At 38.1% G+C, this 26,681-nt stretch overlaps 3 protein-coding genes across 3 annotated transcripts; all 3 read right to left on the reverse strand.

Moving 5' to 3' along the window:
* Positions 1–2,718: 2,718 nt before the first annotated feature.
* gpr65 (G protein-coupled receptor 65) lies at positions 2,719–7,302 on the reverse strand. The gene is made up of 2 exons (XM_082143865.1): positions 7,152–7,302; positions 2,719–4,678 (listed from the first exon to the last, which is right to left on the reverse strand). The coding sequence occupies exon 2, from the start codon at positions 4,666–4,668 to the stop codon at positions 3,670–3,672; it is 999 nt and encodes a 332-aa protein (XP_081999991.1). The 5' UTR covers positions 4,669–4,678; positions 7,152–7,302; the 3' UTR covers positions 2,719–3,669.
* Positions 7,303–10,249: 2,947 nt separating this feature from the next.
* On the reverse strand, positions 10,250–13,183 carry LOC309478619 (ovarian cancer G-protein coupled receptor 1-like). The gene has a single exon (XM_082142233.1). The coding sequence runs from the start codon at positions 13,174–13,176 to the stop codon at positions 12,229–12,231; it is 948 nt and encodes a 315-aa protein (XP_081998359.1). The 5' UTR covers positions 13,177–13,183; the 3' UTR covers positions 10,250–12,228.
* A 9,410-nt stretch (positions 13,184–22,593) lies between these two features.
* Positions 22,594–24,795, reverse strand: bdkrb1 (bradykinin receptor B1). The gene is made up of 2 exons (XM_082142638.1): positions 24,664–24,795; positions 22,594–23,775 (listed from the first exon to the last, which is right to left on the reverse strand). The coding sequence occupies exon 2, from the start codon at positions 23,772–23,774 to the stop codon at positions 22,695–22,697; it is 1,080 nt and encodes a 359-aa protein (XP_081998764.1). The 5' UTR covers position 23,775; positions 24,664–24,795; the 3' UTR covers positions 22,594–22,694.
* Positions 24,796–26,681: the final 1,886 nt, after the last annotated feature.

Here is a 26,681-nt window from a genome sequence, read left to right on the forward strand (position 1 = left end):
TTCCGCCAATAGTTCTAGGAACTATGAAAAGTAGGGGTGTAACGAGACCCTCATGTCACGATTCGAAACATATCACGATACTGAACTCAAGATACCATATTATTGCGATACATATGATAAAAGGTTAAAAACATTTTTTTACTGTTGATTAAAATGCTAAATTTGGTATTACACTGTGTGTGTAAATGAATATTCTTGGACTTGGTGCTGGAAACCCAAAGCACAGGACAATAGAGACACCAGAATAACAATATTCATGATTCTGAAGCTGAAAATACAGAATTATTTTGTCACTGTCACTGACTAGATATATTTAAAATAATGTACACCACTTTTTACTGGTAACATCAGACATTTGGTATTATCAGGACACATAAATATTCCCACATTGCATTATTAATACATTATATTCAACATTATATATAGAAGTTTAATGTAGTACTGACACTAAAACTCTGAAAACTCGAATTTTTTCCTTACACAGTAATTTTTATTTTGTGAACGATACACATAGTACATATTGTCACTATCCACAATACATATTGATGCACTTTTGTATTGCGATATATTGTGACTCGATATATTGTTACAGTGGTGGTGGCGCAATGGATAAGACACATGCCTTTGGTGTGAGAGACCCGGGTTCGAATCCACTGTGAGACACCAATGTGTCCCTGAGCAAGACACTTAACCCCTAGTTGCTCCAGAGGCGTGCGACCTCTGACATATATAGCAATTGTAAGTCGCTTCGGATATAAGCGTCAGCTAAATGAATAAATGTAAATAAATGTAAATGTACACCCCTAAATGAAAAGGTTCCTCCGGTGCAAAAGCCCGTTGATAAAACAGCAAAAGATAGCTTTAATTGTAGGGAATCAGGATTGATAGTCTGTGTATTTAAAGGTGCTGTAAGCGATGCCACGCGTTTTTTAGGCCAAAACATTTTTTGTCACATACAGCAAACATCTCCTCACTATCCGCTAGCTGCCTGTCCCCTGAACACACTGTAAAAAAACGCGGTCTCTCTAGACACCACAGGCTCCACAAACGGCAACAAAAACAAACTGGGCTCACCCGCACCACGAAACACAACAAACAGTGCTCCAGCCAATCACCGACAAGAAGTATTTGAGAGGTGTGGTTTGGGGGTTAGTGCACGTGGACATGAAGGGGGTGTGGAGGAGAGAGAAGCATGAAGAGGGAAGTTTGAATTATGGCCGACACACGACTAAAGAGACGACGTTCCGATGAACAAATTGCAAAGAGGGACAAGGATAAGGGACGAGGATAAGGAACGCGCGAAATACCGAATTTACATCGGAAAAACCTTTTAAAGGTGGCGAGAACTCCGCCGGCAGAAGGGCTTCCAATCCGACATTCAGTTGCTCTGTTTTTGCAGAACAGGTAAATCCATATTTCTTTCTAAACTGACGTTCATGTTCGCCAAACCAACACAAGGATGTAATTAGCTAGAACTATGCAGTCAGCGTTAACTTTGGTGAATACAACATATATGTTTCTAGCAGCTAGCGATCAATCTCTATTGTAAATGGTCAAGCAAATTCACAGTAGGGCGACAATTTGTGTGAATGATTGTTTTCATCCACTTTTTGTTATGAATTTGAATGTTCATTTATAGGCTGTTGACAACTTTGACTAAATTTGTTTACGACGCCGCCGTTGTTTATGCTCACTGGGAAACGCGAAGCTACGTTATCTTGCTATTATTGCGTCCTTGTATGGGAGCTATAGTTATAGCTTCAGGTGGCGAAATGATTTTAAAATAATGTTTCTCTTTTTCTGCATTCTGTTCTGCAGTATATAAAACCCTTTATCTAACTTGGCGACATTACACATTGAATGAAGTATTCAATGTAAACTTGTAAACAATGTAAACTCAGTAAAACTTAACTTTGTTTGTAGTGACTAGACTGTCCTTTATGCCAGAGGGGAGGAGGGAGGAGACGGGATGAGGAGGAGGGAGGGTCTAGCTAGCCTCCGTTTTGTTTGACAACAATTTGAATGTCAACAAGAAGTTACGACTCCCAGCATCACTTACAGCACCTTTAATTCATACAGGACTAAAAGACTATCCAGTGTTATTTTACATTTGATTCCTTTTTATTCCGTTTCTGCCTATTTCTGTGACTGAATACTAGTGTTAGATATCCTCAAACTCTCTTTATTCTATTGTATTTATTTGTGCTACTTTTTCAATTCAACAAATCAAGCTTCCTTGTGTTATGTAAACTCTTGAGCAACAAAATTACCCCATTGTTAGAACACAAATACAATGAGTGAGCAAACATTTTAGGTGAGGTACATATCATTTTAAAAAGAATTGTCAAAGAGGGGGTTTTAAAACCATAATCAAGTGTAAGCGCAGACCATTTAAAAGGAGATCATTTGTTTAATTTTAGACTGTGGTTTAGCACTTCCTGAATGAACTCTTCCCCTTTCTGTTGAGGTGTGTGTGTGTGTGTGTGTGTGTGTGTGTGTGTGTGTGTGTGTGTGTGTGTGTGTGTGTGTGTGTGTGTGTGTGTGTGTGTGTGTGTGTGTGTGTGTGTGTACAGTTTTTTTTATCAATAAATGCAGCCTTGGTGAGCAGAAGAGACTTCTTTGTTACAAAAATCTTACAGACTCCAAACTTTTGAATGGTAATAGTGAAATATATAAATGTGTTTGTATACATATTAAATAGGACAAAAACAGTACTCATTAGTATAGGAGATTAGTTTAATGGTATTATTGAAAAAGTCAACAATACCATTGAAAAACAATGAAAAAGGCATTGTTGAATGCAACCTTGTATAATAGATAACACACTCAAAATCGATTTAACACACCTTAGATGTTTATAATATTTTGTGCAAAGTATTAGTGAAGACGGGGGATTAAAAACGAAAGCTCACAGGTATTTCTGAGGAAGTGCGGATTATTTGACAGGAAGTTATTATGAAATGCTGTTCTCATTTCTCAAAATGTTATCGGATTATTGTAAGTTGTCATTGTCGTTGGCAGAGAGTTCATAGATCAGTCATTGTGTTTGAATATACAGTCAAACCGAAAATTATTCAGACACCAGATATAGCCTAGTAAAAAATAAAAAAAAAATAAAAAAAATTACTAGTGGTTGCAGGACATTATAGTTAATTTATGTAAGTGAGGATAGCAAAATAAAGTAAACTGTGACATATTATACCCCAAAATTCTTCATACAGTGACTACCAGTAAAATGTATGCAAAATTTGGGACCAAAAATGATTCAGACACTTTGACCTGAGCATGTTTTGCTGAAGTGTTTTTTATTTTTTTATTGCTAATGCGACCTTTTTACACCACAGGCTGAACAAAATGAAGGTAATTGATTGACCTATATTGGTATTATAGTTGTGTACTTCAATTTAACAGCTGACAGATATTCAACATAATTCATTTGTGAGACAGTCTAACAGAAGGATGGACAAAACCGGTGAAATATCAATGAGTTCTTGTCATATTTTATTACCATTTTCTAAACGATAGCAAATAAACTGTGATAATGTGAGAAATGTTGAAGGTGTCTGAATACATTTTGGTTTGACTGTATAAGTCTTCCTTGGTTTCAGTCCCGTTCTTTTTTTAAAAACACTATAGCATATAAACAACAGCTTGATCCAATCACACCTGTTATTCAGATGTACAGTAAATGGAGCTTTTGGGATTGGAATCCATACCAGTTCCAAGGATTTGGTTGTTTTGCTGTCCCGCCTCTCTTTGCCCCTCTTTCTTCCTAATTCTCCTCAAGACGAGTAACAAGTTTGAAGCACTGGCTTGACCCGTACTGCCCGTGAAGCCGTACAGGAGCGGATCGGCGAGGCAGTTGAGCGTCGAGAGGAAGACGCTGGCCTTATATCCGATGAAGAGCCAGTTGGGATACGGACACTTATCCAGCAAAACCCTCAAAACCATCATGATGTGCACAGGCCCGAAACACAAGTAGAGAGTCAGCAAAATGCCTCCGAGAAGCTTGAACACATGCCGGCGCTCCATCGACCCCAGAGTTCGGTTTTTCTTTATGTCCGAACAGATCTGCCAGTAACAGAAACCCACCACCAATGCAGGAATGAGGAAGCCTACTACAAAACGAGCGACGTTGACCCATTTTTGCTGAGGTGGCAAAGGAAATTGGTCCAAGCAGATTGAATAATCCTCAAACTCTTTGTAGACACTATTTGGATGCACAGTGATCGCATTGAATATGACGGTAAAAATCCAAGCGACAATGCTCACGCTGACTGCAATCCTGCGCTTTCTAAACTCGCAAAACTGTAGCGGGTGAACGATGGCTAAGTAGCGATCCACAGCGATGCAGCTCAGAAGTAAGGCGCTGGTGTAGAAGTTTGTGAAGAGCAGGAAAACGCACACGACACACGCGGTCTTTCCGTAAATCCATGTGTCCTGGAAAGCGAACTGAATCCACACTGGCAAACACGTGATAAACAAGAGATCCGAGAGAGCAAGATTAAACATATAAACGCCCAACTCGTTCTTCTGACGGATGAGCCGGTATGACACAAATAGGAAGAAGATGTTGGACGGGATGCCGATCACGATCACAGCCAAGTGCAACGTGACGAATACCTTCTTTTCTGGATTATCAGACGGGTAGCAGTCCGTTTCATTCATCTCAAGACAGCTAGATGGGGATAAACATCATTATTTGTTGTGTGATCGTTTTACCTGACAGCAGGATTCCAACTATTAACCGAACAGTTCACACAAAATTGTAGTTAATTCACTATCGCTTCAAACCCCAATGATCTTCTGTGCTCTTTTATATACAGTGACATTGAAAATGGTCAGAAGCACGCAAAATCATATGATAGTTTTATGTGAGTAATGAACATACTGGTCAAAAGTTTGGAATAATAAAGGTTTTTTAAAGAAGTCTCGTGTCACCGAGGCTGCATTTGTTTGAGCAAAAATAATATGAGCAATGAAATATTCATTGAGCAATGAAATATTACTACACTCTAAAAACTAATTCAGAGGACCTTTAGTCATTACTTAAATATATATATTGTTGTGAAATAAAAAATCAAGTTCTGAGATGCTGTTAGACTTTTTACTTGTAATTGTTATTTTATTGAGCTGGGATGACACACAAATTATGCCTATTGATTCAATATACTATCATGACTTGTCAGAGTTGAACATTTTCAGTTAATCAAAAATTAATTTAATTTTAAGTTCTGTTAATGTAAAAAACAATTTGATGACGTGTAAACGGTCCACAGTTTCCTTGCGCATGTTTAAGGCCAGAGGAGTGTGGCCACAGCTGAAACTCGCTGAAGCGTAATGTGGTGAATGGTAAGTAATTTTATGCTTAGACATATTCGCATTCGCTCAGGATTCTGTTGGTGATAGCCTACTGTAACCGAATACCGAAATCTGGAAGTCCTTACTCTGAAATTTGAGCAGTGTTGATAGTATACGTTAGTCTGTGTGCCGAGGTTAAGTTAGCTAGTAGCTGTAGCCTGTCACTGATTGAGTATAGCTAACATTATACTATTTGTTCAGATACTTTGCTCAAAACAAGTCGGAGTTATGTAGGGCCCTATGAATTCCGTTTTAGTTTTCCAAATTTCGTTTTTATTGTTTACAATTGTGACAGGCGCCCGCATGTTACTGAGAGAACGAGCAGAGAGAGAGATACACCCTCCTCCGGCCGCGCGCGCGCATTCTCACAGTCTTCAAACTGTCTTGCTCTCCCTCCCTCGCGCATATTAACGTTAATCAAAATTGATATTACCATCAAAATCAATAGAGAATTGACACCATGGTAATAGGTCGGAAGTCCGAAGTTTCACGTTAAGCATTCAGAGATTTTTTTTCTCCGAGTTACCGCTGGGTGTGAATTGTACTAAAATAACGTTGCCTTATCTTCTCTGAAAAGCGTTCGGCACATTCAGCTGACGAACGAAACCTATCCAGTGATGAAATGTTTTCTGTGTTCAAACTTCACAGAGGCAATTTATGAGATCAATGTAGATCGGAGGAGAACAAAAAAGTGTTGGCTGATTTTTATTGACAGATTGTCACACTCTACAGCCAATGATATCGTTAACAGTGTGCGCGCCTGTCCAATGACAGTGTAGTGACCATACATTTCAATTGAATGTTTGATTTGAAGTGATAAGTACACAGGTTGATTTCTAAGAAAATGTATGCTTTACGTTGTATTAGAAAGGACATGGTAATACAGTTCATTTAAATGTTTTGAAAGGGAAATATATTAAAAGATGAATGTTACATGTATGTTTAAAAGAGTAATCAACTTCAAATCAAATCAAAAGGGCTCAACTTAACTCTTGCAGAGATCAACTTAATTATTAAGTTCATGTTACTTAGAAATGTGTTTTATTGTGGCCAAAAAACTCCTTCACCTAACTTAAAACATTATGTTGGATCAACTTAATTACTTGCATTCATGTTGAAAATTATTAAGTTCATGTTACTTAGAAATGCGTTTTATTGTGGCCCAAAAAAAGTAATTCACCATACTCAAAACATCGCTTTGAATTAATGTAATTCTGCCAGTAGTCTTAACATAAAAATTCTAGTGGAAAACGTTAACATATTTTTTTTTGTTGACCCAATGTTTTATTTTTTAGAGTGTACAATAGAATGTTCAATTCATCAAAGAATCCTGGAAAGAAAATAAATCAAATGAAAATGGTTATGATTCAGCATCTGTTTTCAGGATTTTTTGAACAGAAAGTTGAATAAAAAAAGTTGGATAGAAATCTTTTGTAACATTATAAATGTCTTTTAATATCACTTTTGATCAATTTGAATGCATACTTGTTGAATAAAATTATTATATGATCTGCATTTGTGCTCCACAGAAGTCCTACGAGCGACATGAGTGCGATTAAACAGTGAAAGAATCTTCAGTTTTGTGTGAAACGTCCCTTTTAAGCAGATTTATATACTGACTCGTGATATTAAGAACAAAACTGTGTACAACAGCTATACAATAGTTATTATACAATAGTTATTATACAATATCTTCAGTAGAAATCAACCTACCGAACCTTTGAAACCCACATTCGTTTTAATAGCATCAAAAGCCCATGTGCTGAATATTTTAGATCAAATCTACTCACCATAAGTGCAGCAATTCAGGAAACTGTTTTTATGACAAAAATATGATCAAATATTTGCAAAGATATAATCGAAGGAACTGCACATTGCAACAGTCTCCTTCACATGGGAGGAAGCAAGAGTGGCAAACATCACTTCCTCATTTGGCGTAACTCCAGACAGAAACCACAAAACACCCAAGAAGCAGTGACAGCATCCTGCCTTCCTGAAACAGAGTCTTTTAATCACTCATGTTGTTATTCTTGGATTACTGTTTTTAAGTTTTGATAATGAGGTTGAGTTCTCTGTTATCAGTCTGTAAGACTGCAGTACTGGACTTTAAGCTAAAATATTTTGTCACACTTTATTTTAGGGTCCAATTCTCACTTTTAACTTACTATTAACAACCTTTTGCATCAATAAACTCATAATTACTGCTTATTAATAGTTAGTAAGGTTGCTTTTAAGGTATGGGGTAGGATTAAAGGATGTAGAAATATGGTCATGCAGAATAAGGCATTAATATGTGCTTTTAATAAACTGCCAATATCCTAGTTGACACAGTTCACTCTAGTCACCATCCTCTTCACTACACTTCCCAGCATCCATCCTGGTTCCCACCCGCACGTCATTCCTCATCACACTCATGTAACGACTGAGACAATCAGACACATAACTATTTGTTACATTTAACAAATAAGCTTCAAAGCCTACTCTTAGGAATGAAACATCCCCCCCAAAAGAGATAAGAGAGCAGGAAAGGTTTCAGTCGCCAGGGTGACGATCAGATAAGATGTCTTTATTGCTGTAAAAAATGTGTTCATGTGGTCAGGACCTCGGCCATAGGAAAGACCTACAGACCTTAAAACAGACTTTCCTGCGATAATTTATCGACGAACTGATCCATAAATGAACATGCATCCCAGAACATTTTGTGAATAATTTACTGTCTTGTGTAATGTCTTTTAATACTATTTTTTGATACTGTGTATTTTACAAAAGAATCAATGGTCAATTTAACCTCACCTATACCATGTTAGGTCTCTATAAATTGGTACTTTGAAGATCGAAATGATCGTGTATATGATATGCCGATAGCTGCACAACATATTAGTATTACAAGAATCTTTCATAGTTTCTTCATTAGCAACCAATCCAGATGCACATGCAAATGAGCACGCTTAAAACAAAAGATCCATAAATGCTTGGAAATTCCACCTTTCTCATTGGTCAAGCAAACCTGGAGAAGTGGGACTTTTCTCAGGCTTTATTAGAGACAAATTCACAGTGACCCTCGCTCTCTTCTTCTGGCCTCTACCGCTGCTTCTTCGGGTTGATGTCTGTAGGCCGTGACCACAGCCTGCTATGCCTTCACTCTCCCAACAGAGTCAGACTGTATTTTCTTCATTCCAACTCAGAAGAAAACTGCAACTTTACCATCACTGAGTGGGCAACCATCAACTCTTCCGACTTCCTCACTCCCTGTTTGCCTGCGTAGCCTCTCTGGCCCAGGCACAATCTGCATGTGCATCTGCATGTGCTCAGCCAAGAGCCTTGAAAACCTTCCCCCAGAACATAGTCAAACAAACCACTCAATTTCATCAACTTTTTTTCATTCACCGCCGAATAAATCGATTGAGACTAATGGGACCATCAAAATGCTTCTTCAGGAACTTCAAGAAATGTTTCCACTGCAAAGGCCATGCAATTATACACTTAATGAGGTGCTCTGACTTTCCCTACCTGCTCACCTCATCCCTGCACCTTTATTGTCAACTAGATGTACCGCATCGCGGTACAAAATATGACCGCCGCTCAGGCCTGCACTGGCTTTCCACAAAAATAAATGACGTGGAGTAATTTGGCTGTATTGCGTGTTTATGTATATACCTAAAAAAAGTAATAGTATGTGCATGTCTGTCTGTGTGTGTGTGTGTGTGTGTGTGTGTGTGTGTATGTGTGTGTGTTTGTGTATGTGTGTGTCTGTGTGTGTGTGTGTGTGTGTGTGTGTGTCTGTGCGTGTATGTATGTGTGCGTACATGTGTGCGCGTGTGTGTTTGTGTGTGTGTGTCTGTGCATGTGGATTTGTATGTGTGTGTATGGGTGTGTGTCTGTGCGTGTGGATGTCAGTGTGTGTGCATGCTTGCGTTTGTTTGTATTCCTGCATGTGTGTGTGTGACAGTATCATCCTAAACCAGCAACCCTTCGCTCAACAGCACCATCTACAGGCTGATGAGTGTACAGTCACTAAATGTGCACATAAATGAATTTATTTTATATCCCCCCATGGATGAAATTCTACTAAACTTAGCAGAGGATACCCCCAGAGGATGTCAAGTTAATCATACACATGAAATATGGTGCAGTTCTGAACATCTCCACTGAAGATAGGGGCGATTAAAGCAGAATAATATTGCATTTTCATTTTTTATGGGAGGGGCGCAAATCACAAATGAGTGATTATGGGCTAGGTTGATGTGGGCCCTTAAGAGCAACATACCATAAAAATGTCTTCATCCTCGGTGCCACGGTTCAGGTAGTTATTTAGGAAAAACTGAATATTTTTGGGTTTGGGGGGGCCCAGCGCGGGGGGGGAGTGGCTCCCGGGGACCAAACGAAATTTTTCCGTAGAAGTCTAGTGGGGCTACATGCCCACCAAATTTCATGTTCCCCGGTGTTTCGGTGTCCCTGGTATCGTTGACGAAAAATTTACGGGGGCCCCAGCGCAGGGGGGGGGAAGTGGCCCCCGGGGACCAAACGAAATTTTTCCGTAAAAGTCTAGTAGACCAACATACCATAAAAATTTCTTCATCCTCGGTGCCACGGTTCAGGTAGTTATTTAGGAAAAACTGCATTTTTTTGGGTTTGGGGGGGCCCAGCGCGGGGGGGGGGAGTGGCCCCCGGGGACCAAACGAAATTTTTCCGTAGAAGTGTAGTGGGGCTACATGCCCACCAAATTTCATGTTCCCCGGTGCTTCGGTGTCCCTGGTATCGTTGACGAAAAATTCAGTAAGGTGACAAAAAAAATAAAAAAAAATAAATTGACAATCCCTATATGACCGCTTTCGCTAGCTACGCTAGCGGCGGTCATAATAATATCACTATTCACCATCATTCTTCCTCTCCTGTGTCTGCATCCCTGACAGAAGGTCGGACCTAAACCGAAGAATGGATCCTGCTGTGCTTCCCCTTTTGTATAGACCAGGACCAGCTACCTCTCGAGGCCCACACCGCTGCGTTTCTCGATCTGGCGTGCCTTACCTCCTACCCAGACCGAACATTGAGTATCACACACACCCTCAATGCCGGCTGCGCTCTTGTCCACTGAGTTTCCATGGCCGCCTGAAAGGCCTGCTCCATATGGGCCACACCCTCGTCAGCCTCCTGGGTGTCCCCTCTCCCACCCCAGAGATGTTATACGGCTTCTGTCACAGTTCACCCTAGTCACCATCCTCTTCTCTACACTTCCCAGCATCCATTCTGGTTCCCACCTGCATGTCATTCCTCATCACACTCACCTGCATCTCATCATCACTCTCTTTACCTCCCCTATAAAGGCACACTCCTCACCACAGTTCCTTGTCCGACCTTGTTTGTTCGTTTGTGTTATGTGGACTCATCTCCCTGTCTCCAGCGCCTTCCTCGATCACCCTTTGGACTTTCCCTACCTGCTCACCTCATCCCTGCACCTTTATTGTCAATAATATCACTATTCACCATCATTCTTCCTCTCCTGTGTCTGCATACGTAACTCTAGTAATATGCATGCCAATAAGCAACTAGTTAATAGTGGGAATTGGACCCTAAACTAAAGTGTTACCAAATATTAATTAAAATCAATTTGATTAATATGGTGTCATTTTATAGAGAGAACTCCCAATAGAGCAGCAATAAATAATACTTTCAATTCAGTCATCACTTGTTTTGATGACAGTGGTTTCGTGTATCCTCTGAATGCATGTGTGGAGTCAGACATCTTTCAGAAACCACAGACGATGTTTCGATAGTGGGATTGCGTGCTGTGAAATGGATAAGATCTCTCTGAGCTCTCCGGAAACAAACACACACACCAAACAAGTGCACAGAAATGCAGCATCCAAGAGTTTGGACACACCTGCTCATTTTTATTATGACTATTTTCCATATCTTAACAGTTCACACACAAATGCACAGTTTATATTTGTCCACATACTATATAAGCAGAAGCCTTTAGGTTTACCCCTGTATCATATTTGATAAACAAATTTCTATCAATATGATCAAAACTTTGCTGAAAATAAAAACCTGTTGCACTCAATCTACTACATGTGTACAATTGTACAAACGTCCACCTCCAGCTTCACGTGTCATTTTGCTGTGAAATCTTTAATTTATCAAGTAAACATAAGAATAACTTTGATATTGTTTGTAATATTTCAAGATCAACACTTACTGGACTTAAGCAACTTCATTTGACTTGATTATTCACACATAGGCTAATACATTTTTTTTTTTTTTTTATCTTGTTCAATTGTGAGTCTCAAATATGATTGTTAGGCTTTTGAGGAAGGTTTATTTGTTCATAACTCCATCATCATTGTATTGCATTGCATTATATGTTTTAAAACTACAGAGATTTGATCATAAAACTAAGCATTTAAATATCATATTATTAGTGACGACTGATATTGCATTTTATGTCAGTAGTCTGTTATACTGTTATAAAGATCTCATTGATATACATAAAAAAAAAAAAAAATCTTTTTGTCCATATAAATATCCAAAGTCCATATTTTTGCTCAGTTTGAGTCTCTGATATATTTCCCCCCTCCTTAATTAACTTTATCATACTCTATATATGAGCCATAAAAACCTGAACAGAAAACACATATGCAAACTTTATTTTAATTCCACTAACTTTTTTCACTTTTGCAAAGATTTTTCTTTCAATGATTTCATATGTCAGGCTTTACAGGGTTGCGATCATAAGCAACATAAATTCAGTCAATTGTGTTCAAACTTTTGGCTGCTACTGTATATAAGCATTGTGAATACTAACAAATGAGTGTGTCTAGACATGCATATACAGTATATTTGCAGTCTTCCAGTGTTATTATAAACTCAGGCTTTCACCACAGATGAATAAATCTTGCTGAGTTGTTTCCCACAGCACTTAAAAAGGCTTTTCATTTCAGATTTGGCACTTTCACTTATGAGACAATAAATGATGGGATCTAAAACACTGTTTATTGTCGTGGTGGCCACAAACACCATGTAAACCCCTCTCAGGTTTTGCGCAACGCCGCAGTCTCCGGGCTCCAGCAGTCCTCTGATGAACATCACCACCTGAAACGGGGTAAAAGCCACCAAGTAGGTGAACAGAAGAAACAGGAGTAGAAAGCAGATCTTTCTCCGTTCGCTGACCACAGTAGATGTGCTTTTATTCAGCGCCCTGATGATCTCCATGAAGCAGAAGGTCATAATGAGCACAGGAATGAGAAACCCCAGGACGGCTCGTGTGATGGCCACGTTGGCAGAAACTTTGGTCATAATCATTGGCTCCTCGCACATTCGACTGGCAGAAAAGTTCCAGATCTCATCTCTGTACGCCAGAAGACCGAGATGAAGCGTAATCTCCACCAGCCATACGATGACGCTCACCATCACAGCGGTCCTGACCTCTCGCACCCGCATGAAATGCAGCGGGAACACTATGGCTAAATATCGATCCATCGAGATGCAGCACAGAAACCCCGAGCCCACGTAGAAGCTGTTGAACATGACCACCGCGATAACACTGCACAGACTGTCACTCGCCGCCTCCCCGAGCGCCATCATGATCCAGACGGGCAGAGTTAGAATATACAGCAGATCTCCGACACACAAGTTAATCAGATAAACCGCCAAATTATTGCCTTTCTTCATCAGAACACAGGCCACGTACAGAGACAAACAGTTCGCTGGAAATCCAATGATGAAGAATATTGAGTAAGCCGTCGGGTACATGTACCGCTCCACCGAGTTGCCATGTGTGCAGATAGTCTGGTTTGAAGAAGCGTTGTCAGCCATGGTATTATTTTTCTAATGGAGCTGAGTGCAACTCTCATCCTCTCAACATATAGTACTGTGAGTAGGCGTTGACTTCACGGAAAAATATGCCATGCAAATCATGTTTTAGAAACTATTTCAGCATGGCTGCTGATTTCCAGGATAAAGGGAATATTGTGCATGTGTGCAATTTGTTAAATATATGGGAAATAATTCTACCCAGTTTCCTTATAGATATCTTTATTTTTATACTACAATACAATATGTTATATTAAATTATTTATACATTACATGTTTTGTGTATGTAAATGTTTGGGTAGTGATCCTTTTAAGCACATCATGTTAGTTTACATGATCATATTACATTTTATATTAAGTAATTCTTTACATGTTTTAAACCCTCTAAAACAATGTTAATCAGTTTTTAATTGTGTTGAGTGTTTATTTTTTTGTGTGTTTTTTGTGTCTTTTATTGTGTTGTGTACAAGGACCCCCTTGATAGCGTGAGGGTTCATCTCTCAATGAGTTTATCCTAAAGAATACATTTATTGCAATCTCTAATGTAAACTCTCATGTTTTGACATAAAAGATTAAGTTACTGATTTTAATTGCAAACCTTAAAAGTCCTGGTTGTCTTATAAGGAACATGTTATGTGTACCTTTTAAAGGGTAACTGTCGCCAAAATTGAACCTAGGGTCTTTTTGTGAGTATATCCAGTGGTGTAGTCTAGTTTTTTGTAGTGAGTATACTCTAATACCCCCAAATGGGTTGTAGACATTTGAGTTTCTGTGTGTTTTAATAAACTATTATTATTATTAATATTATTATTAGGCCTGAAGTATACTCTACTGTGCAATAGTAATATATTTCTGTTATAATTTCTTCAAGTTATACCGAACTTTTATTTTGACAGGTTGTCGTAAAGACATAACAGTTTCTGTGTGTATATGATACGAATGAATGACGATAGTTTTATCAAATGAAATGGTGAAATTCTCGTCAAGTGACTCTCATAGCAGCTCTGCGATGAAATGCACATGTGTAGCTGTAGCCTACATCATTCATGTCTCAATACAGTGAAACGCTGAAAAAACCACGAGCGTGAGTCACCCGCAGAGGTGGGTAGAGTATCCAAAAACTGTACTCAAGTAAAAGTACAAGTACTTATAGAAATATTTACTCAAAGTAAAAGTAATAATCTTAATAGTTACTTGAGTAAGAGTAAAAAAGTATCCAATGAAAAAACTACTCAAGTAGCGAGTAACTAGTTACTTCGGATCATATAGGCCTATATATATATATATATATATATATATATATATATATATATATATTAGGGCTGTCCCCGACTATGGATTTTCATAGTCGAATCAGAATCGTCATGTCTTGCCCATAGTCGACTAATAGTCGAATCATGTGTATGGGGGCGGGGCTTTAACGTTTCAAAGCCGCGATGTACAGAAAATCACACAAAGATATAGAAGAAAATGTATAAAAACATTTTTGATCAATAAAACTAAGAAATAACATAAATAACTCCAGAAAGGCCACACTGCAGATTTGCATTTCACATGCAAATCAAATTAAATCGCCTAAATTACCTGTGCGAGCAGGCCAGCCTACAGCACAACATCGATGCACCGAAAAAATAAACAATTAATTTACTAAATTAAATTAGAACAGAATATACCTTTCTAATAAATAAAAATACAAAACGAAATAAATCAGATTCAAGTCACAGGATGAGGAGCAAATGTGTGCAAAATGCCTAAAGTGCAGGGGAACATATATTCAAAACACAAGCCACAAATAGTTAGATTAGATAACCCTGAGAGATTAATAAATAAAATAAAAATAAAGAAATTATTAAAATAACGATAGTAGCCAGAATTTTCAACTTTGTCTTTTTAACTGCAGAAACAGCAATAAATGCTAAACTGGAGAGGCAGTCTTTTTAGCTAATAATGTTCACAGCATCCAAAAATAAAATTAGAACCGGCTGAAAAGTTTTGAAATCACTTGTACCCTATACCTGATCGAGAGAACAAATCCTGAACGTCTTTCACTCTGTCTGTCCGTTGGAGTCTTTTCAAATTGTGCGCGCGGATAAAATACATTCTAACGTGAAACCCAGTCTATGCGTGAAACATGTTAACGGTGGCCGGCAGAAGTGCGATCATGGTTTTCCTGATGCTAAATCCAGCCTTGGAGAATATCCTTTCTGATGGTGTACATCCACACTTTAGATTTTCTTATCCCAGACATTGTTAAAGATTTAAATCCTTGCCGCGAAGACGCTCCTCTGTCGGTCACGGATTGAAAGTGAAACTTAAATCTGTCACGGGGTGTTTGGATTTATTCGCACGTTAAAAAATATTTATTAAAAGCTTCTTTCTTTGCACATTTTTATATAGGCCTACAGCATTATCATAATAGGCTGAATATTAACGTATTTACATAAAAGCTAGTTCTATGTGAAATCAGACATTGAGCGCCCTCATATAGCCAAAGTGGCATGATCCTCGTTTCATAACACCCCTGCGAAGATTCGACCGTGAGATCGGTAGTCGAATCAGGCTCCTCCTATCGAAGCATCGAATCTTCGACTATTCGGGGTCACCCCTAATATATATATATGAAGACTTGATGCAAAAGCCTCTGAGTGCCATCTGAAATTTTCTTCTAAAACAATCATTTTTATCAAGCTCGTATATTTAAATTCAGTAATTTCACTTTAATGACAATTAATAGGTAGGCTACTTTTCATTGCCATTTAAGTGTGAACATAAACATACAAGCTTGATAAAAATGCTCTTTTAGAAGAAAATTTCAGATGGTACTTAGAGGCTTTTGCCTCTTAAGTCGTCATATATATAAAATATGATATTATTTAGATTTTGTTTATTTAAATGACTATTATTATCAGCTATCTTTGCAACAAAAACAGAAGAGAGACGTAAGCAATATTTCTGCCATCTGTATAGCTCGAAAACCATTGCCTGTCCTCTGGTTTGTATAATAGTAACTTATACAACTACATTTGGATTATTAGACAATGTCGAAATAAAGTGAATCTGCAGAGTGTTGCATTCAAAGGCATGTATTGACAGAGAAGAGTTAAGAACTCTTCACATGTGCTCGCGCTCATGACTGCTACTGAACCTGAACACACACACACACACACACAAAAAAAAAAAAAAAAAAAAAAAAAAAAATACATCGACGAATCTTCTTCTGACTGTTCTCCAAAATATAATCAAATGTATATTTCTGCAAGCATGTTTTAACTGGTTAACTATCTACGGCAGGCAAAGGCATTCGTTTTCAAGCCGAGTCCGCACGCCACTGCGCAATACACACACACACACACACACACACTACCGCGGGATGGCGGGTGTTCATAAACTGTGAACAATGGGAGCTTTATTTAATGTAAATTAATGTATATGTCCAAAAAACGGGTAATGTCATACTTTCTAGTATCGTGGCGTAATAATCTGTTTGGTTGTAAAATGTATTACCTGAGTGAAATGAAATCGAATATATCGTCCTGACTCCTGTGGAATCATTCATTCACAGACAGCTTACGAAGATGTTCAACTAATAAAGATCTTCATCGCTGGCAAAAATATGATGCATTTGAAGATTTGCTCTCACTTGACTGTACTGTAGGTCCACTGCCACTTCATCTAACGCTCTTGATGTGCTTAAATCTTCCTGTTACGACTCCGAGTCCAGTGTGAATTGAAATCGCTTCAGATGATTCAGTGCGTGCAGGGAACTGAACAGAATCAGGAACTGAATCATTCAAACTGATTCGCGAACCGACTTAGACAGATCTGAACTTGTTTGATGAAGTCTTTGAACAGAATCGACTCAAAAGAGTGATTCATTTGTGAATTGAGCATCGCTCAAGTCCAGAAAAAAAGATACAGCGCGCTTGGAATAAACTACGCATTTAACAACACATATTGCATTAAAATAAAGTAACGAGAGGAACGTCGCCCAATGTAAGGAAGTAAAAGTACAGTTTTTTTCATTAGAAATGTACTCGAGTTAAAGTAAAAAGTACCCACATTCAAATCTACTCTTAAAAGTACAATTTTTCTAAAAAAGTACTCAAGTAAATGTAACGAAGTAAATGTACTTCGTTACTACCCACCTCTGGTCACCCGTGCTTGTGTGTGTGTGTGTGTGTGTGTGTGTGTGTGTGTGTGTGTGTGTGTGTGTGTGTGTGTGTGTGTGTGTGTGTGTGTGTGTGTGTGTGTCTGTGTCTGTAGTGGAGCACACACTGAGCGCTCATTCCCAGAGACGCGTAGAACAATTGCAGTCTCTTTTAGCTTTAATATTCACAGACACTAGTCCATTTCGAGATTTGATTCATTGTACAGCCCTACTTTTGATTTATTCATTCAAAAATAGCCAAAAGCCGTGACGTTCTGCCCTAGGCTATAGCAAGTTCCATTTGTGACTGGATTCCGCGATTCGATCCGTGTCGCTTCGCAAACACAGACGGGGTGAATTTATGAATGAAAGTGAAAGTTCTGACACAAAACGAAGTTGTTACGTATCCTCACGCTTTTTTAAGTGGGTATACGCAAATCCTTGGCCTTTTCTAGTGGGTATACGGCGTATACCTGCGTATCACGTAGACTACACCACTGAGTCTATCCAAGGCAAACTTTCATTTAAAAGCATAATTAGAATAGAAACGCCACTTTTAAATTTGACCGTATTTTCGTTTTCGGTCAAATTGCCTTGTGAATGGGAGTGCTTGGGGCTTGACTATGATAGCATCAAAAATGGCTATTTTTAAAACACTAAGAAGGCTCGACACAACATGAAACTTTGCTGGAAGTCTCACCAGAGGCTCTACACATGAACTCCAGCATTGAGAACATTGTTTGTGTACACAGAGTTTACTAAAAAGAAAGATTTTGAACATCTCACTGTCTCTGTGTCCGCCGGCATTTTGACAGTCAAAAATAGTCGATCTCCGAATGTGAATGAACTGACTCTGAATTTTAGTATTGCTTCTTATAGGAGGATCCTTTTTCAAATACAAGGTCAATATTGATTTTCATTAACGACAAAAATAAAAATTTTCCGTGAATTTATATGGAACTAAGCTTTAGGAGCTTTCCATCTTTACTCTCCTCATGTTACGTTGCATTCGGAGATCGATTATTTTTGACTGTCAAAATGCGGGCGGACACAGAGACAGTGAGGCCCTGTCCCAAATGGCACACTTCATGTGCACTTTCGGTCTTGTGGACTTACAATGGCTGCCGCGTGCGCGTGTCCGTCAAGTCCGCGAGACCGCAGTGTGTCCCATTTGTCATTTTTAGATCTCAGAAGGGTGCTCGCGAGCGCCCCCATGTGGTCGATTTACGGCCTTGATGCGCACTTTTGCAGAGCCCGCGCTGATGCGGACTGCGCTGCAGACTTCTTCCCGACAGTCAAAGCGGCATTACGTCGCGAAAGTGCGGACTCAGAGGAAGACCGCGAGTGCTTAGGGTTCCATTTGGGACAGAGCCTGAGTTGTTCAAAATCTTTCTTTTTAGTAAACTCTGTGTCCACAAACACTGTTCTCAATGCTGGAGTTCATGTGTAGAGCCCCTGGTGAGACTTCCAGCACAGTTTCATGTTGTGTCGAGCCTTCTTAGTGTTTTAAAAATAGCGATTTTTTGATGCTATCATAGTCGTGCCCCAAGCACTCCCATTCACAAGCCAATATGACCAGAATTTTTAAAAGTGGCGTTTCCATTCTAATTATGCTTTTAAACAAAAGTTTGCCTCAGGTAGATTCACAAAAAGACCCTAGGTTGCATTTTGGCGAGAGTTATCCTTTAAACCCATCTGTGTAGCATATAAGACCACTACACTTTACATTGTATTAAATAAGCACTTAAATTATGATTCATTTTTCTTTTTGATTAATCAGACTAACTCATTCTAGAACTGCTGATCAAATTTAGTTTTAGGATTTGCCATTTTTCAGTATCCATTTAGTATTTTATCTGGGTGTTTGTTTAATCTGAATCTCTCTCTCTCTCTCTCTCTCTCTCTCTCTCTCTCTCTCTCTCTCTCTCTCTCTCTCTCTCTCTCTCTCTCTCTCTCTCTCTCTCTCTCTCTCTCTCTCTCTCTCATCTGTTCGTCTATCTCACCAGCAACGACAGACAATCTTTCTGCACAAATTCCTTTAAAGCTGATGCACTGCAGATGTATCGTGTGTTATCATACCGTACGTATGGACAGTTTAGACATCTGGATTAAAACCAGATAACTGAAACATCTTCACGGATGTGATGTATATGTGAAACAAGAGTGGTTTCTGCATTAAACCCTGGCTTCATCCCAATTCACATATTTTGTGTATATATAATAAATACACACATGTATTAAGAAATATTTGCATGTATATAGGCCACTGTATATATATATATATATATATATATATATATATATATATATATATATATATATATATATATATATATATATATATATATATATTTATACATAATCTATATTAAATATAAATATTTTATTCATAAATAAAAAAAATCGTAAATATATACATGCATGTGTACATTTATATATACAAAATATTTATACACAGTACAAATTATGTAAACACAAACTTTTATTTTGGATGCGATTAATCGTTTCACAGCTCTAATTGTTCCACATATTTTCAATTTTGTGTTTTTAAAAAGAGGAATATTTTACAAGAAGCATCCTATTACACTTTCTAGCATCCTAAATAAAATGCATGTCAATTTTCCACTGATGTTGATGTTGAGTGAGTCATGTACCGTTTTCTGTTTTGTATCTCTCTCATTTGAATCGCTGGTTTCACATCAGTGAGGATCTGAGTATTGTAAAATTTAATATGTTGCAGTTCCGAATAAATTTGCCATCCAGCTGGTGAGATCATTGAGTGGGTCTGGCACAGAGGTGTGGGTTAGTAGAAGAGTATTTGCTTATACGTAATATAAATATCAGTGGCTCGAGTATTTGCATATTTACAAGTTAGCCGCACCAAGGTACATTTACAGTTACATTCATGCATTTGACAGAATCCAAAGCTACATGCATTACATTCAATTACACATTTACATTTGATAAATTCTCGCTTTGACCCATGACCTTGGCGTCACTAGCACCATTATCTACTGTTTGAGATACAGGAGAACAATACTAACCCAACATTACAGTTAAAAGGTTGAAAAAAGTGTGAAAAAAGTGTGTAGTGGTGCATAGATGGTGTTAAAACCAAGAAGACTAATTCATAGCTGGTTAAAGTGGTCAACTTATGACATGCTTCTTTAAGTGACAGCTTACAAAGTTGCAGTCCCTGTAATTTTTCTAGTAATGTAAAGCAAACAGGCTGTTTTAGCTTAATTGTAAAGATGAACTTGATGATATTTGGACTGTTTAAACAATTTCCAGCTCATGAAATGCAGAAAGTCGAAGCCCCTTCGGCCGGACCGCGCATTTGTCAGCATCGCCGGTTTAATGTAAATATTATGCTTGAAAGAGTTTTTCACCATATTTGGTTTAGCAATCTCACGATAACTTTGAGAAAGCTGCTGGTTAAATGCCGCACATACACATTTCATACAAGTTCCCTTCAAATCATGTTGCTTTTCTAATGATGTTAAATGTCACACTCCGCTGTTTTAGCAAATGTGTGTGAATGTGGTGACATTGCTGTTTCGATAATAAGATAAAGGTGTTCACCTCTGAGTGCTCTTTGTTCAAAGTTGCACCAAAGCTGAAGAGATGGTTTGAGTAAGCACATCTGTGCTGAGCATTGCTTATCTAAAGCGACTTCCTCTAAACCAGCTCTTCCTGTTTATATCACCAGCTCTGCCCATTAACCTCAAGGAGAAAAGCCAAATTAAAATATTTACCAAATAGTTTATTGGAAAAAATGTATTTATCATTGCTGAAAGGTAAATACTTGTAAGCGTAACCTTATCAAATATTTAGAAACGTGAAAATGTGTAGCACTAACAGTTTGAAGCTGACGTGTTGATACAGAATGACAGTAATTCACTTTGCGCGGCACAACATTTATACGAACAGCAAAACCAGCAAATGTGTTTAAATGTGTAAAACCAGCAAATGAGCTCTACAGCAAATACAGAAACACCATCTTTGGCCAAAATTGTATGCATCCTTGGGGGAAGACAATCCCAGAATGCATTGCAACAACCTCAGAATGAGTCGAGACATTTTGATAATACATTTATTTTTTCCAATTCTGAAAAGTGCAGATAAAAATTATGATTCAAAATAATATATATTGTTGAAATGCATAGCATTGCATTTTTTTTTTTTTTTTTTTTGCTGGTCTATGCAAACGTAGTAAATTAATGTTTCACAGTTTTTTTTCCTCACCATACTACAGTAAGTGCTGTGCTTTTGTCAAGTTAAAAAAGGAAGTGCATCGTGTGTAATGTGAATGTCCCCTTAGAAGCAGGCATTAATGAAGGCAGTGCACGGGTGTTTTGGAAAGGAGAATGTTGAGAACAGATGCAGCAAAGGCTTTTAAAGGGATACTCCACTTTTTTTGGAAATAGGCTCATTTTACAGCTCCCCCAGAGTTAAACAGTTGAGTTTTACCGTTTTCGAATCCATTCAGCCGAACTCCGGGTCTGGCGGTACCACTTTTAGCATAGCTTAGCATAGATCATTGAATCGGACAGGACCATTAGCATCTCTCTCAAAAAAATGACCAAAGAGTTTAGATATTTTTCCTATTTAAAACTTGACTCTTCTGTAGTTGCATCGTGTACTAAGACCGACGGAAAATGAAAAGTTGCGATTTTCTAGGCTGATATGGGTAGGAACTATACTCTCATTCCTGCGTAATAATCAAGAAACTTTGCTGCCGTACCATGAGTCCAGCAGGCGTAATGATATGACGCAGCGCCTGAAAATAGGTCTAATAGGTTAGACAAACTTAGTCCCGGTCACGTTGGAATTTACCGAGCTGGGGACTATTTTCAGGCGCTGCGTCATATCATTACGCATAGTTTTAAATAGCAAAAATATCGAAACTCTTTGGTCATTTTTTTGAGAGAGATGCTAATGGTCCTGTCTGATTCAATGATCTAAGCTATGCTAAAAGTGGTACCACCAGACCCGGAGATCGGCTAAATCGATTCGAAAACGGTAAAACTCAACTGTTTAACTCTGGGGGAGCTGTAAAATGAGCCTATTTCCAAAAAAAGTGGAGTATAGCTTTAACTAAATTTCAGCTAAATTCAAGCCAGAATGGCTCTCTATAATGTTGTGCATTTAACCGTGGGTTATTCTTGCCTCGTGTTAAATGTTAAGACACATTGTTTTCCTTTAGAATACATTTTTGGAGCCTGTATAATATTAACATGCCTAAGACTGTTGCACAGTATATATATGCCATATCTAAAAAAAATGTTTTAATAACTAAACCATAATTGCAACAATATTGGAGCCACTGATTGATAGCATTGATAGATCATGGCTGTGTTGTAAAAATCCCGAACTAGTCTTTCTCATATAACAGAACAGGCTTGATTTGATTGGCAGTTGTTGTAGATGTTAAAACCGTCCTCTGTAGAACAGTCACATCCGACGAGTGTTTTCTTCTGTTGTAGATGCTGCTGACTTTCCTCCTGAAATAGTTTCCAGAGCAAACATAGAGCGCCGGATTCAGGCAGCTGTTTGAGAACGCCAAGTATACGGAAAACTGGTGTCCAATATTTAGAAAGTGGTCCCACTTATCCTCTTCCAAAACTCTTAGATCACAGAGTAGGTCGATGAAAGTTACGAGGTGAAACGGACCCCAGCAGACGAGGAAGAACAGGGTGACGGCGCACACCAGGATTGTAGCCTTTCTGTCGTTTCTGTCTTCACAATTAACGTTGTCTCTCCTTCTATTCAAGGCTCGGACGATATTGAAACAGCAGAATGTGATGATCAGGAACGGCAGAGCAAAGCCCACCAGGTTTAGTAGCATAAAATGAGCCATTCTCCAACTTTTGCTGGGATAATCCAGTATGCATTCGACGGCTTGGTGAGCTGGAATGTCTACCAGTTTTCGCATCAAAGCTGTCGGGAAACCCATTCCCACACCAAACAGCCAAAGAACAACACAAATGAGCTTAGCGTAGCGTTTCCGCCGCAGCCATCGAGCCTTCATGGTCAAGACGAGCGCTAGGTAGCGGTCCACGTTCACCATGACCAGCATGTAGATGCTGGTGTACATGTTGACGTTGATGGAGAGGTTGACGACTTTGCACATGAATTCCCCATAAGACCACATGAAATAGTTAAGGATGTTCATGGCCCAAAAAGGCAGACAGATTAGAAGAATAAGGTCAGCCAGAGCCAGATTACCAAGGTAGATCTCAGGGACGGACCATCGGTTTCCCTGGAGCAAGAACACTAGCAATACGAAAGAATTCCCCAGAATTCCCACCAAGCACACGATGAAGATGTACGGTGGAATAACGGAGTAGACTAGTTGCCACTCTGTTGAGTTGAAAAAATCCATATATGATGGAGTGACGGATGCATTTGGAGGCTGAAGTGTCGCCATCGACACGAGGTTTTCTGGCTGCATCCTAGAAGATAAAAGAGCTGCTGAACTCACTGCGCAAGACAGATCTCGTTTACTGTGGGTTCAAATTTGAAATCTATTAATATTATGCTTTGAATTAATTTTAGGTAATCGCATTGGCTACAAGTCATTTTAACAATTTTGAAAAAAATCTTTATTGTTGAATCTCATATAAGGAAATTAAGGAAAACATACTTCTGATGTACATTAGTGTAAGTTCTAGTTTAATGTGTCTTTCTGTGGTTCTGAACAGACATTACATAGAAAAATATTGTAGGATTTACTTATTTCACTCAGAAATTGCTATTAAATTTCACAAATAATTGGTACGAAATGGCAAGTAACCCGTTGAATTAAATATGAAGTTAAGTTGAAAGACTGAAGTAGTATGTTCTTGTAAAACATGCTCTAATAATCATTATTCATCATTTTCACAGTGTAGAAATTTGGTGTCTTATCCATTTTTGTCATTCAAACTCATATTTGCATGTTCTCAGATACACATAAAATATTTTATCTTTTTTAGCTAGTGATTTATTTTTATTGTTTTTATTTTTAAATGATTTATTTTAATTTGACATTTGTATGATTTTGTCAATTATTAGCTTTTTTTTTTATTTTATTTTTTTTATCAGCACTTAAATCCCAATTTGGGTAACTGATTTATTGTCTAATAAAATGCACAAACAATTTACAAGCAAAACATTTCATGAAAGTTTGTTTTTGTTTGAAATAAAACAAAATATCTTCATTGAAAATGAAGACGAAAAGCATTGTGTCTATGCCTGATCTAATGCAATGAATGATGTTCACAGCCTAATTGTGACAAAATCATCCCAGTAGCCTACTTTTTGAAGCCATTTTGAATCCTAAATAATATATGACTACTTACCTTTACACCTGGAGTAGTTTTCTTTGCGAGTGGACTGATATTCCTCACTTTTTCCTCCTTTATCTTCTTGTTCTCGTTGAAGGAATGTTCAGTAAGAGACGGAGAAAAGCTCTGTCTATACGAACACATTCCTCCACAGTCATCGAGCTCCTGGTGAGGCAGAATCTGTTTATACTTCAGACTTCGTCTTCCATAGTTGAGCACACGAACACTATTAACACACTGAAGAGAGACAGATGAAGACTTCAGAGAAATGTAAACACAACGTCTGTGGGCCAAAACTCTGGATATTGTGCTTTATTTATTTGCGGATTGGTTTGTTTCCTTATTAGAAAGTATTACATACTTCACATAATGCTAATAGAAAATATAATACTAAAATGACACAAAGTTGGGCAGTTGCGATGTCAAGCAGCGTTACGTTATTCTAATCTATTTTTATTATACACAGTTTTTTAAAGATCATATTAATTGAGAGATTATATATTTGTACTTCTGTAAATTAATGGATGGATGGACTGATGGATGAATGAATTGACGGATGGATGGATGGAGGTATGGAAGGGTAGATTGACAGATAGATAAATAATAGTTAGATGGATAGAAGGATAGATGGATGTGTAAGCCCGTTTAAAGGTCCAATGGTGGTCTCCACTCTCCAATAATACAGGGAAGATTTCTGCGCGTTACTGTCTTTCCTTTTTCGCAACACAACAAGATTAAATGAAATACATTTTCTCATATGTATTACCTCATTATTTCATCTGACTCCATACATGAAAAAGGTTTTAAATGATATCAGAGCATCAGTACAGTTTTTCTCAGTCGCTTTGGTGCATTTCTTACATCACTATTTACATTTGCACAACAGTTAGTTCAACCTCCACAACCTTTAGTCATTTGTGCACATCATAGTAGCAGTTTCTCATTCCTTCCAACAAATTGCAAATGCTTTTGGACATGCATCAATTGCTTTCATACAACTCTCTGCTGTTTTATAACATTATCATTTGCTTATGTCATGTCAGTCAAAATTAACTATACTTGTTAATGCTGAATAGTCATTCCATATAAAACTAATAGTCCTCATTTCATTGCTTGAGTCGTTACATACAAAAATGTTGAACTAGTTGTCAAAATCTGTCAAGCAAATTTTACAAATTTTTTAAAATCTTTTTTTCCCCTGAAAATGTCTCCTAAATTGAACAATTTCTCTCAGGTGAATCTCAGCTTTCACTGATGAGGAACGTCTGGATGTGCATGAATGATTACAGTACTATGTATGTTGGATGTTCAGTTCCAATATGTACTGCAATATTGTTTACAGTTGTGCACAGCTCTACCCAAAGGGAGTTTATGTTTGTTGTAAATAAGCAACACATTCTCACCCCAAATCGTCACTTTTTCGTCACTTTCAACCATGCTTCAATATCCGACGCACAAAGCACCCTTTAGCGTCCATATGTGACGCTTCGGTTATGGGTAGGTTTAGGTATGTGGTAGGGTTATGCGTCTCATATGGACGCTAAAGGGTGCTTTGTGCGTCGGATATTGAAGCATGGTTGAAAGTGACGAAAAAGTGACGATTTGGGTATGAGAACGGGCTGAAATAAGGGTGTATTTTTTTCTTTTGCACAATGCTGTGAACAAATTAGAATTGCAAAGCGCATATGCAGTAAAAATGTGAAACATACATATTCAGTGTCTTGCACTCAGTTACCTCACTAAATACAGTAATGTGTAACTTTACTGTATTTTTCAAATGGCTGTGCAAATAGTATATAGTGCTGTCTTGAGCATTCTCAGGTATGTCACCAAGATCTGACTTTTTTTGCATTGGAAAACATTTACAGAGTAAACTGTCATAATGAAAACATGACAAAGCCATTTGACTATCTTGTTCATAAACAATGCTGTCAGGACTTTTCATCTTGATGACACTGACACTTTCATTGACATGAATACTTGCTTTTGAGGAATGAGCGATCTCCATTTTGAGCAGGTGACACGCTTTTGCA

Source organism: Leuciscus leuciscus (genome assembly GCF_965113295.1).
Source record: "Leuciscus leuciscus genome assembly, chromosome: 17".
NCBI classification, from domain to species: domain Eukaryota; kingdom Metazoa; phylum Chordata; class Actinopteri; order Cypriniformes; family Leuciscidae; genus Leuciscus; species Leuciscus leuciscus.